Source organism: Electrona antarctica (assembly GCF_951216825.1).
Source record: "Electrona antarctica genome assembly, chromosome: 11".
NCBI lineage: Eukaryota > Metazoa > Chordata > Actinopteri > Myctophiformes > Myctophidae > Electrona > Electrona antarctica.
This window is the reverse complement of record NC_136792.1, coordinates 48,595,996-48,609,789: the sequence shown is the minus strand read 5'-3', so window position 1 is coordinate 48,609,789 and position 13,794 is coordinate 48,595,996. Positions and strand designations below refer to the sequence as shown.

General features: G+C 42.1%; 2 protein-coding genes across 2 annotated transcripts in view; one reads left to right on the top strand and one right to left on the bottom strand.

Annotated features, from left to right (window-relative positions):
* dner (delta/notch-like EGF repeat containing) overlaps positions 1-13,794 on the bottom strand; it is a gene marked incomplete at its 5' end in the record, with an annotated part of 116,057 nt that overhangs the window by 73,815 nt on the left and 28,448 nt on the right. The window lies entirely within an intron of this gene.
* Positions 8,447-9,877, top strand: LOC306932946 (nuclear factor 7, ovary-like; the record flags this gene model as incomplete). Its single annotated transcript, XM_079514918.1, has 1 exon — positions 8,447-9,877. Exon 1 carries the CDS (start codon positions 8,453-8,455, stop codon positions 9,875-9,877), a length of 1,425 nt encoding a protein of 474 aa, XP_079371044.1. The 5' UTR covers positions 8,447-8,452.

Here is a 13,794-nt window from a genome sequence, read left to right as displayed (position 1 = left end):
AATTAACCAGGATAAGGTGCCAATACTGTGATACAGCATATTTTATTCTTTTTTTTCTTCTTCCCCTCCTGTTCGAGGGGGGGCTGTGCCTGGGGGGAGGGGGTGCTACAGCCCCCCCAGCACCCCTACTTCCCTCAGCCATGTATACTTATGGTTCATTGTACAATGTTAGACGGATGTTAGGTTCTTAGCTTGCTTATGCTCCTCGATGACTAGTTCTATGTAAATACTGTAATTAGCTCTGGATTAAGAGTGTCTGCTAAATGCCTAAATTGTAAATTGGTGTAGGCTGAGATGGCACTAAAGGCCCTGAATCATCATCTGAGCAATGGAAGTCCTCCAGGACCTTATTGAAAATCGTTATCAGAGTGAGTCACCCCAAGTAAACTCAACCGCAGAAAGAGAGAGAGAGAGAGAGAGAGGGAGATAGAGATAGAGAGAGAGAGAGAGAGAGAGAGAGAGAGAGAGAGAGAGAGAGAGAGGTGGATTTTTTTGGGGGCTGTTTATACTTTGCATTTATAATTTTTTTATTTTAAGTCTCTTCCCTCCATACCCATTTTTATTCAATTGCAGCCATTTTAGAGTATATTGAAGCACATTTATTCATTTTCAGGTATTTCAGCAATTTCATATATCCTGATGCTGGGACAGGCAAAGCTAATTAACGCAATGCAGGCTATCTTTTCTACATGCATTACTGCTTACTGCTTGTCCTTGAGGGGGTTTTCAACCAGTGGTCCTTGAGGGGGTTTTCAACCAGTGGTCCTTGAGGGGGTTTTCAACCAGTGGTCCTTGAGGGGGTTTTCAACCAGTGGTAATTGAGGGGGTTTTCAACCAGTGGTCCTTGAGGGGGTTTTCAACCAGTGGTCCTTGAGGGGGTTTTCAACCAGTGGTCCTTGAGGGGGGTTATCAACCAGTGGTCCTTGAGGGGGTTTTCAACCAGTGGTCCTTGAGGGGGTTTTCAACCAGTGGTCCTTGAGGGGGGTTTTCAACCAGTGGTCCTTGAGGGGGTTTTCAACCAGTGGTCCTTGAGAGGGTTTTCAACCAGTGGTCCTTGAGAGGGTTTTCAACCAGTGGTCCTTGAGGGGGTTTTCAACCAGTGGTCCTTGAGAGGGTTTTCAACCAGTGGTCCTTGAGGGGGTTTTCAACCAGTGGTCCTTGAGGGGGTTTTCAACCAGTGGTCCTTGAGGGGGTTTTCAACCAGTGGTCTTTGAGGGGGTTTTCAACCAGTGGTCCTTGAGGGGGTTTTCAACCAGTGGTCCTTGAGGGGGTTTTCAACCAGTGGTCCTTGAGGGGGTTTTCAACCAGTGGTCCTTGAGGGGGTTTTCAACCAGTGGTCCTTGAGGGGGTTTTCAACCAGTGGTCCTTGAGGGGGTTTTCAACCAGTGGTCCTTGAGGGGGTTTTCAACCAGTGGTCCTTGATGGGGTTTTCAACCAGTGGTCCTTGATGGGGTTTTCAACCAGTGGTCCTTGAGGGGGTTTTCAACCAGTGGTCCTTGATGGGGTTTTCAACCAGTGGTCCTTGAGGGGGTTTTCAACCAGTGGTCCTTGATGGGGTTTTCAACCAGTGGTCCTTGAGGGGGTTTTCAACCAGTGGCCCTTGAGGGGGTTTTCAACCAGTGGCCCTTGAGGGGGTTTTCAACCAGTGGCCCTTAATTTGGTTTAATTTTACTTAAGAGTTCAATTATAGAGCGTCGCAGTCCCGCCCCCTTTCACGACGACGAGAGACCCGGAAAATAATTCCCTGTTCATTTTCCTCATGACTTGACTTACTGACTTAATCCTCTTTACCCCTTCGAGGGGCATAGGGCGTCCACCAGAGCTCTCCATCTCACTCTCTTCTGGGCCTGCGCTTTTGCTTCCTGCCAGCTCATTCCAATGTCCTTTAGGTCCTGGAGAGTGGAACGTCTCCAGGTGTTTCTTGGCCTACCCTGTTTCCTCTTCCCCTGTGGGTTGTAGTCCAGGGCCTGTCTTGTGGTGTTATCTGTGTCCTTTCTAAGGGTGTGGCCTATCCAGTTCCACTTTCTCCTTTTGATGGTACTAGCTATACTGTCCTGTTTTGTGATCCTCCATAACTCCTCATTTGTGGTTTTGATGGGCCACCATAGCTTGAGGATGTACCGCAGGCATTTGTTTACAAACACCTGGAGCATGTTTATTAGGCCCTCGGTGGTCTTCCATGTTTCAGAGCCATAAAGCAAGACGGTCTTCACATTGGTGTTGAAGATCCGTAGCTTGGTGTTGTTAGAGAGCTGTTTGGATAGCCAGATCGGTCACAAGATCCTAAATGCCAGCTGTGCTTTGCTGATTCTAAGCTCTATATCCCTGTCTGCTCCTCCATCCCTGCTGATGTTGCTCCCTAGATAGGTGAAGTGTTCCAGATCTTCTATGGCCTCTCCTCCAAGTGTGATGGGGTCATGTATCCTCGGATTTATCCTCATGGTCTTTGTTTTACCTGTGTTGATCTTGAGCCCAAGCTGTTCGCTGTTTGCCTGCAGTCTGTCTGTCTTCTGTTGCATGTGTGTGTGGTTTTCAGAGAGTAGTGCAAGGTCATCTGCAAAGTCCAGGTCCTCGAGCTGTGTAAACAAGGTCCACTGGATTCCTGTCCGATGATCTTTGGTGGTTGTTCTCATTATCCAATCAATGGCAATGAGGAAGATCAGAGGAGAGAGGAGACAACCTTGCCGTACTGTGTCTGAGAGTTTTCCCTTGCTGATCACACGGCCACTGAAATCCTGGTACATGTTTTTTATTAGGTTGGTGATTTTAGAGGGTAGGCCATAGTGCCCTAGCAGTTTCCACAGCACTTCCCTGTCTAGGCTATCAAAAGCTTTTTCAAAGTCTACAAAGTTTACATAGAGGGGGGATTGCCACTCTACGCACTGCTCTATGATGATTCTCAGGGTTGCAATATGGTCTGTGCATGATTTGTCTTTCCTGAACCCAGCTTGCTCTTTTCTTAGCTGTTTGTCCAGGGCTGATTGTATCCTATCTAAAATAATCCTGCAGAAGACTTTGCTAGGGATAGACAGTAGCATTATGCCTCTCCAGTTGCTGCACTCACTAAGGTTTCCTTTTTTAGGAATTTTCCTCATAGACTTTTCAAAAAGTATTTATTTAAAGACGTTTACGCCGCGGACAAAGCTAACTCGAGTTGTGACTAATCATGACAATAAACACAATGTTTTGGGCCGATCAAATGATTTGTAAGAAGAAAAACAAAACAAAAAGTGTTGTATCGTGCCTTTTTTTTCTTCTTTCTAATGATTTGATCAGCCCAAAAGATTGTGTTTATTGTCATGATTTGTCACAACTCGAGTTGGCTTTGTCCGCGGCGTAAACGTCTTTAAATAAATACTTTTTGAAAAGTCTATGAGGAAAATGAAGGGGGAATTCTTGTCCGGGTCTCTCGAGGGGGCGGGACTGCGACACCTCTATTGTTAAGCATCTGCATTGCTTCATTTACAAGAAGGCTACACATTTAGAGAATGTAGAATTGTTATTTTTGATCAACGTTTGCCTGTTATCTCTCCTAATGGTACCAACATCAATACAGCATGGGATTGTGGACAAAATCTTATCCAACGACAACAAAATATTTGTACGTTTTGGGTATGCAATACTAAATGTCATCAAAATGGTGGTTCCGTGGCTCAAATGCTGAATAAATAATGGGCCTTGATATGAAAAGGGATGAAAACCACTGCATTACTGAATGGTCTGTCTGTCCATCCATTAAATTACCGTAATCTATCTATTGTATGAGGGGACCCAGTGTTTCTGACACCTGAATTGAACCTCAATACTCCAACCTCAGAGAGGACACTCTAACCACAAGGCCACTGAGCTCTTCAATATCTATTGATTGCCTAAAATGGAAACAAGACCGCAAGGACGTTTTTTGGTGCTATCCCTTTTGAGTGTTTGACTGTACTCTGTTGTTGGTTTCACATTCATGTTCAATAAACTATTCAATCAATCAAAAAAAGCTCCATGGGAATAAATAAAAAAAATCAAGCAATATCAAGAGATCCTTTAAATCTATTAAATCTATCACCGTCAAAGAAGTTCAGATCTGGTATAACTGAATTAAAATAACCCTTTTGACCCATTTTGACCTGAGATCAGATTCTAAAAATGTCTTCTACATCTTGACAGTTTTCTGAAAAGTCGTTCTTAGATTTTTCAAAAATAGCAGACCTACAAGCTCGTAGCGCGCCACTCGGTGGCGCGCTATGAGCTTGTAGATCTGCTATTTTTCAATAGCTAAAGCATAACATAATGCTAACACCAAAAGGGGTTCCCGCCCAAAATGTGTTAAACAAGAAGCCGTCTAATAGACTGAGGTATGACATTCACAGGTTCTTCGGATATAGAATCTCCATCCACGCCACATGCCAACAGAACAACGTCACGTCACATTTGGAAAGGAAATCTCCTGCTTTACAGGAGGCTCTTCCACCACCAAGTATCTGCTAAAAAACAGAATCTTGGTGTCAGTGACATGACACCAGGTGGGACCTGTGGTCCCCCAGACAAATGGTTTGTACTATATATATATATATATATATATATATATATATATATATATATTTTAACAAAAATAACTTCTGAAAGTGTTTTGATATAATCCAAAATAGAGTTCTCAAAATATAATCCTTGTATAGATCCTAATAAACGTAATAGCACTTATTCAGTCAGGCATAAATCTAAATAAGATTCTCAAAGTGTTACAGATATTAATTCAGGTATAAATCCAGATGTACTTAATAGCACATAGAATAAAGTTAAGAAAAATAAAATAAAAACATGTCCAACCCCCTACAGTTCAGTTCTGCAGACATCACTCACACACACACACACACACACACCGTTCCCTCCAAGTATAACCCAGTCTAGATGCAAACACGAATCAACATACATACACATATATAATCAAAGTGTGTCAAATGGATAGACCTGTATGTATCGACAGTTATTGACATATTGACTAATTCTCGCTAAGATCCATTTTTTGCATCCACAAGACACTCATCCATCTTTCCTGATTTTACTCATTAGCCTGTTCATTGTCCGTTCTTTGACGTGACGGTATGGGTTGTTCTTACCAATTGTATGATTCAGTGATAAATAGCATTACTGTCTCTATCTCAAACCACATAGTTTCATGAAGATGTCACCAACTATCAAAGCTACCATACCAAACCAAATAGTTTCGGTTTGATATGGTAGAACTGGTAGAACTTGATCTCCACCTGACCTCAAGTAACCCTGTCCTCTGAAAAGCAAGCAATCACTATAATAACCATATGACACGCACCCACTCACCTCTGAACCTAAATGGCCCTTTTCTCATGTTATGTAACATGCGATGGAAGCACTAACTGTACTGATAATTATTATTGAAACCACAAATATGGAATAAACTTTCATCAAGCCACAGTTAATGACCGTCTTATAGTCACCTGGTGGTTCTTTAACCCTGGCATCTCCAGTTACGAACGACCTTCTTTTAAATGCAGACTCCGGTGACTGTTCAATTGTATTCCTTTTAGACCTTAGCTCTGCTTTTGATACTGTCGATCACGCCATTTTAATCGAACGCCTGAAGAACCTTGTCAGCATAAACAACGTTGCATTAGAGTGGTTCCGATCTTACTTAACAGACAGAAGTTTCTCAGTTGTGATTGGGGAAGCCTCCTCCTCACAAACTCCTTTTAAATGTGGCGTTCCACAAGGTTCTATCCTTGGTCCCTTACTGTTCACAATTTATATGTTGCCAATTGGCAACATCATTAGGAACCATTGAATCCAATTTCATAGTTACACGGACGATACGCAGCTGTATATCCCCCTTAAACCTGGTGTTACAGGAAACGTACCACGCCTTCTTGCGCATGTCTCTCTGACATAAAGAGTTGGATGTCTCAGAATGTTCTACAATTAAATGAATCCAAATCAGAAATAATCATATTTGGTCCCCCAAACTCAACCCACTCATTTCACTCTGAACTTGACACCCTATCCGCAAACATCACACACTCAGCCCGCAACCTAGGTGTCTTCTTCAATCTGGATATTTCTTTCAACACCCAAGTCACCAAAGTAGTCCAGTCTTGTTACCATCAGATCAGGAATATCGCTACAATTAAACATTTTTTGTCATATGCAGACCTGGAAACTGTCATACATGCTTTCATATCTTCACGACTGGATTACTGTAATTCAATATACTCGGGTATGAGCAAGAAAAATATATCTCGCCTCCAGATGGTGCAGAACTCTGCCGCACGCCTTCTCACCAACACGAGAAAACGTGAGCATATCACACCTATTTTAGCTACTCTTCACTGGCTCCCTGTGAGCTACAGAATTGATTTTAAGATGTTACTGATTACTTTTAAAGCTCTACATGGTCTAGCTCCCATCTACATAACAGACTTGCTACAACCCCATAACCCTGTGCGCTGCCTCATATCATCGGATAGGGCCCTCCTAGTCCTAGTTCCTCCTGCAACTCGTCTGGTCACTCAGGGTGACCGGGCCTTTGCGGCTCGGGCACCTTTGCTCTGGAACTCCCTGCCCTTGGCTCTTAGGCTAGCAGAGTCAGTGTCTTCTTTTAAAACGCTTTTAAAAACACATCTGTATGCCAAGTGTTTTTCCTAATTTCCTTTTTATTTTATTTTTTTGACCTGTTATTTTTTCATGTTTATTGTTGATGTTTTGTTGTTTTGATGTTTTTATGATTACTGTTTTTATAACCTGTCTGTAAAGCACTTTGTATTATGTTTGGAAAGGTGCTATACAAATAAAATTCATTCATTCATTTTGTTTGGCCATGTCATTATAGGCCAAGTACTGTAAATTGACTTTCTCTAACTATAAATAACTTATTCTAGTATAATTTTTAAAAAAAAAAGCATGCAACGAAGTGTAAAATGACTTATACTGGATCTCTTGTCCACTAGTCCCTTCTTAACATTTTAGTCTAGTTTTTATTTGTTGACGTTGAAATTGTCAGTATATTTAGTCTTAGTTTTAGCATAGCTTACTTTTCATTTAGTTTCCATTTAGTTTTCGTGAGTGAAAAAAGGTAGTCTCTGCCTCCCCTCCACCAATGTCTCAATCACTTGAACCCCCCTATGGACCGGGCCGGCCCAATTCTCTAATAGAGCCGGTGGCCAGGCTGGGTGCAGCCTATGTGTGTTTTTTTCTCTCTCTTTTTTTGCGTGGGATTTTATTTATTTTTGGGCGCTCAGCCGGCCCCCACCCTTCTGTTAAATGCCAGACATGCCAGACCGTCCAATCCGTGCATGCATAGGGCCACCTGACTCCTAGAACCTGTTTGTTTAGTTGTGTGGCAAGCCCAGAAGATCTCACAACACATCATCATGTGCTGTTGTGAGCTTGTAGATCTGCTGTTTTAGGCACAAAACACAACTAACTACAAATGAAGGCTATCGAATAAGGTTGAATTTGCGTGTGTTTGAGAGAAAGAGAGAGTATGCGAGAGGGAGGGAGAAAGAGAGAGAGGATGTGTGTGTGTGTGTGTGTGTGTGTGTGTGTGTGTGTGTGTGTGTGTGTGTGTGTGTGTGTGTGTGTGTGTGTGTGTGTGTGTGTGTGTGTGTGTGTGTGTGTGTGTGTGTGTGTGTGTGTGTGTGTGTGTACGCACCTGCATGTGTGACACAGAGAGAGTGAACTTTGTCTATAGATAGTGTGTCAAAGCTCCACCTCTTGCCAGTCTGATCAGAGACGCCGGATCAAACACAACTTCCACTGAGAGAGAACAGACTGTCTTTCCATCCACAGCTAGAGGAGGGAACACTGACCCAGACCACTGGAACTACCTGAACACCGACCCAGACCACTGGAACTACCTGAACACTGACCCAGACCACTGGAACTACCTGAACACTGACCCAGACCACTGGAACTACCTGAACACTGACCCAGACCACTGGAACTACCTGAACACTGACCCAGACCACTGGAACTACCTGAACACTGACCCAGACCACTGGAACTACCTGAACACCGACCCAGACCACTGGAACTACCTGAACACTGACCCAGACCACTGGAACTACCTGAACACTGACCCAGACCACTGGAACTACCTGAACACTGACCCAGACCACTGGAACTACCTGAACACCGACCCAGACCACTGGAACTACCTGAACACTGACCCAGGCCACTGGAACTACCTGAACACTGACCCAGACCACTGGAACTACCTGAACACTGACCCAGACCACTGGAACTACCTGAACACTGACCCAGACCACTGGAACTACCTGCTGGCTCTATCAGCTGAATGGACTTTAACAACAACCACTTTCACAGTGAAAGTAAACTTCATTAGAAGATAATTCTAAAAGAAGGAGTGTTACCACCACTGACTGCATTTCCTGTCTCGACCAGAGCATTTGTAGCTAAACTCAGAGACAAAATGGCTTCCAACGCATCTCGCCCCGAAGAGGATTATTCCTGTCCTGTGTGTTGCGACATCTTTAAAGATCCTGTTATCCTGTCGTGTAGCCACAGCTTCTGTAAAGCCTGTCTGCAGGAATGGTGGAGAGATAAGGTAATAAAGGAATGTCCCGTTTGTAAGAAAAAACGTTCAATTGATCCACCTCTTAACCTGGCTCTGAAGAACCTGTGTGAGTCCTTTGTACAGGAGAGACATCAGAGAGCTTCAACTGGGTCTGGGGTTCTCTGCCGTCTGCATGCTGATGAGAAACTCAAACTGTTCTGTCTGGAATGTCAACAGCCAGCGTGTTTTGTGTGTCGAGATTCTAAAAAACACGCCAACCACATTTTCAGACCCATCGATGAAGCTGCACCAGAACACAAGGAGAAAGTCCAGAAATCGCTGAAGCCTTTACAGGAGAAACTGAAGGCTTTTAATGAAGTTAAAACAAACTACGACCAAACGGCAAAACACATTAAGGTCCGGGCCCGGCACACCGAGACGCAGATGAAGGAACAGTTTAAGAAGATGCATCAGTTTCTGCATGATGAAGAGGAGGCCAGGATCACTGCACTGAGGGAGGAAGAGCAGCAGAAGAGTCAGATGATGAAGGAGAAGATTGAGGGTCTGAACAGAGACATATCAACCATTTCAGACACAATCACAGCCATCGAGGAGGAGCTGAGAGCCGAACACATCTCATTCCTGCAGAACTACAAGACCACAGTGGAAAGAGTCCAGCTCCCACTGCAGGACCCACAGCCGGTCTCAGGAGCACTGATAGACGAGGCCAAACACCTGAAGAACCTGGCCTTCAGAGTCTGGGACAAGATGAAGGACATCGTCTCCTACACTCCTGTCATTCTGGACCCCAACACTGCCCAGCCAAACCTCATCCTGTCTGATGATCTGACCAGTGTGAGATGGAGGGAGAAGAAACAGCATCTTCCTGACAATCCAGAGAGGTTTGACTACTGGCAGCATGTCCTGGGTTCTGAGGGCTTTAACTCTGGGACTCACAGCTGGGATGTTGAGGTTGGAGACAATACAAACTGGGTGATGGGTGTGTTAGCGGAGTCTTTTCAGAGGAAAGGACACAAAAGAGACAGAGGGAGACCTCAACGTTGGGCCATAATGTTCAATGAAGGTAAATACAAAGCATACTCCCCCTCGGTCACTTGTCTCTCATTGAAGCAGAACCCCAAGAAGGTCAGAGTCCAGCTGGACTGGAACAAAGGAACTCTGTCCTTCTCTGATCCTGATACCAACACACACATCCACACTATCACACACACTTTCACTGACACACTCTTTCCATACATTGACACTAATCAGACTCTCCCTATGAAGATGTTACCATGGAAGGTCAGTGTGACTCTGGAACCACGTAGTTATGACGGATGACGGATGACTGATGACTGATGACTGGTGATTGGTGATGATGATGATGATGATGATGATGATGATGATGATGATGTCATTATGTTATGGATAAATTAATTGTCAATAATCAGAAATGACTAAAGTTATACACAATATTTAGTTTCCATTGTCTGCTATCACTTTTCAATATAATAGTATGTATATGTAATAATAATTATCGGTAATAGTACTAATGCCAACAATAATATCAGGATTATTTGAATTATTTTAAAGGTGATTAATATTAGGGATTCATGTAGACATTAAATCATCTCAGTAGTAATCATGTTGAGGAATTGAGATACTTTACCATAAAATGTACACTATTATATTTATACTGTATATCTCTGATGTCAGGAAGAAACCACATAACTCCAAAATGTACATTTATCAGGAAATGAAAAATATACATTTATCAGGAACTGAAGAAAACCTTAGATTTGAAAACAAAGCAATACTGCCTCATCAAGGTTGGTGTTGTGACTTTAGTTAGAGGGGGAGAGGTGGTGGAGTTAGTTGCTTTAGTTTAGCAGACAGTTTGAGGGTCCAATGGAGTTAAGAGGTTTACTACTTTGTATTGGTTCAATATTTTCTAAACCAAACACAAACGTAAAGGGTGTTCAATAGCACTGATGTATGCAAAGAATAATAATCAAAAACCTCAAAAAAGGTTTCCTCCCAACAAATTATACTTTTACACTTGTACTGTAAATTGTACTGTACTTTTTACACAAATTCCTAAAATGTAACAATCACGTTGGATGAATCTCTTTATGACATTATATAGTTGTATGATGGTTAGCAGAGGTCAGTATGTTAAATATTAGCTAGTGTTAATGTTAATTACTTTTATGAAACCACAGGATGAGGTAGACTATGAACCAGGCGAGGGGGGGGGGGGGGGGGGGGGGGGGTTAGTGCATCCCCGGCCGATAGGTGTGATGTGGCGGTTTGGGGGACCATTTAAAACAAAGGCGGCTTGCATGCTGTGGTTTGCTATACTAAACAGAAATGTGCATGCACAAGGGCTGCCAAAGTATAGGCTATCTTTTGTTGTTTTTCTTGTTTTTTCGCCCCCTCTCTTCGAAGTTAGACTGGGCCAGCTCTAAACTGACTGGGCCACGGCCCGTGTGGTTCAATGGACCCTAACCCCAGTGCTATGAACCCTGCAGTCACTTGAATCACTGATAATAAAATTATACAAACAAATGATACAAACAAATTAACGGAGCTGAACGTGAATCCCCCCCACCCCTTTTTTTCCCTCACTGTATATGTTTCTTTTCCCTTTTTACCTCCTTTATGATGAATTCCTGTTCTGTCTATAGAAGTGTCTATTTGTACGTCTCTAAATGTTTTGATGATTTGAACATGGTGGACCCTATTGGAAAAAAGTGTAATGCTTAATTGGGTCGTCCACTCACAGTTAACAGCCTTTGTATTGAGTTTGTGCTTGAAATGTACTGTAATTCTGCAAACTGTTATAAATAAATTCTTCAATCAATCAATCAAAAAACACCATAATAATAAAGGATGAAAAACTCATCAAATCCTTGAATTAACTTATGTCAGTTTAACAACTTTAATCATCACATCCACACAGAGCCTTTGTTCTAATAGCTAAAGAAAAAACTATAGGCCTACTATAAAAACTAGCCCAAAATATCAAATACCGGCAATGTAAGAAAGAGGCAAAACTTGTGAAAATAGCTGATCTACAATCTATGTACATCATAAAGTTGACCATGTCACAAACTAGCTTACGGTATAATTGTTGGTCAAATCTCCTACTGTATATTTGCTGCTTTTGCCTATGGATTTAGGTAATATTGACCACTTATTTTGTATGTCTGTGGCAAAAATCTATTTTGGTAACATGTCCACTACAAGTTGGAATGGTGAAAACACCATCCATAGAATTATGTTGGAGAAATTGTGGGGGAGTTGGAGACCATACACACATTTTTTGGGATTGTCCAATAATTTCAGGGTTCTGGAAAAATGTTAAAAAGGAAATTGAAAAGTGTTTGGGGTTGAATATTCCTTCTGGACCCGAGTTATTTCTGTTGGGAATTATACCCGAGGAGTTGCGTGGATGGAGTTACATATTAAGGATACTTTTACTGATTGCTAAGAAAATGATAACAGTAAATTGGAGGGAGGTAAAACCACCTACTATAACCCAATGGAAACAGAGACTGAAGCAGGTTTATATAATGGAGGAAATGACGGCAAGGTTACAATTAAAAATGGAAAGTTTCATACTTAATTGGACTTCTGTAATATTGTACTTGGGTGTTTCGGTGTATGTGTAGAGGTCTAAGAGTGCTGAGTAGGGGTTGTTGAGTCTATAAAAATGCTTCGAATGTTGGATATCTGCTGTATATTGTATTGTATTGTGAGTCATGTCTCCTGCTGTTCCCTGCCTTGTCCTGTACTGTCTGAAGAATGCTGTATTTTTGAAGTTTGTCAAGCTGTTTTTCTGTTTTTCTTTGATTTCTTTTATTGTCTCTGTTTTTGTTATGTATTTTTGTTTTCTTGTATTCACATTTATGTTTGATTTCTGTTTCATTGTTCGTGTTTCATTTTTTGAAATAAAAACAAAGTTAAAAAAAAACAAGTTGGAATGGTGGTGACCCCTGACCCCTGGCCGGGGTTCATGTGGTTAAGCCTTGGGAACTTTGCACAGAAGCATTGAGCAGATTGGTTGTGAGTTGTGACCGACAATAGAGGTGTGCATGGCTATCTTTTAGCATGAATATTCCCGTTTGTGGTGCAATATTTCACCTAAATATAGAAAAAACATTGTGCACAACACCAGTCAGTCTATCTGCGAAGCATTTTACACGCACTCACGCACGCACGCACGCACGCACGCACGCACACACACACACACACACACACTCCCTTAATGAGCAGGAACAAGCATGCATCTCATATTATATTGCACACATACATACATACAGTCAGTCCCTCCGACACATTATTATTATTTTATGCAGCTAAATGTTTTGTCACCGAGTCAGGCAGCAAAGGTCATAAATAACCCGCAAGCTAAATGCAATTGATATATTTATTTATATTCCAATTCCACGGGGAAATAAAACAGAGCCTTACTGTGGTTGTGTGGGTGCTGGTAGGTAGCAGGTGTTGTGCTGCACCGGAATTTAAATACAGCAGCCTGTGGCTATGACAGCATGACACAAACAATTTGTTTGCATATACAGTGATCTCTCCGAGTAAACAGCCTTTTTTTCTCTGTCCTGTTTCTTCTCTAGTGCAGTATACCCATTGTCAGATGGAGCATGAAGTATGATGACAGTTTTTTTTCCTCCACAAGAATTGAGATCACGATTCTCTCACGGTTCTCATTATTTCCATGGAAATATTTATTCGCTTTCGTCTGTAGTTGTAGCCGAACATTACTACATTCAAAATGTGGCACCAGCTGGAGCCAATTAACTACTGACTGTGGCTTTAAACCGACACCAACAAAGTGCTTGACTTAAACCTCTCTTAACCCATTTTGGACTGAGGTCGATAAAAAAAAGGCTTCTAAATCCTAACATTTTTCTGAAAAACCCATGTTTCTATGTCAGTGGTGCTCAACCTTTTTCATGTCAAGGACCCCCAGAATTATCTCTATTGGGCCACGGACCCAATATTTTAGTTAAAAATGTTCACTCTGAAATATATATTCAAAGATTTGCGCCACATTTTCACGATTTTCCAAAAATAGCAGACCTACAAGCTCGTAGTGCGCCACTCGGTGCCGCGCTATGAGCTTGTAGATCTGCTATTTTTCAATAGCTAAAGCATAACATAATGCTAACACCAAAAGGGGTTCCCGCCCAAAATGGGTTTAAAGGGATAGTTCAGATTTTTTGAACTTAAGTTGT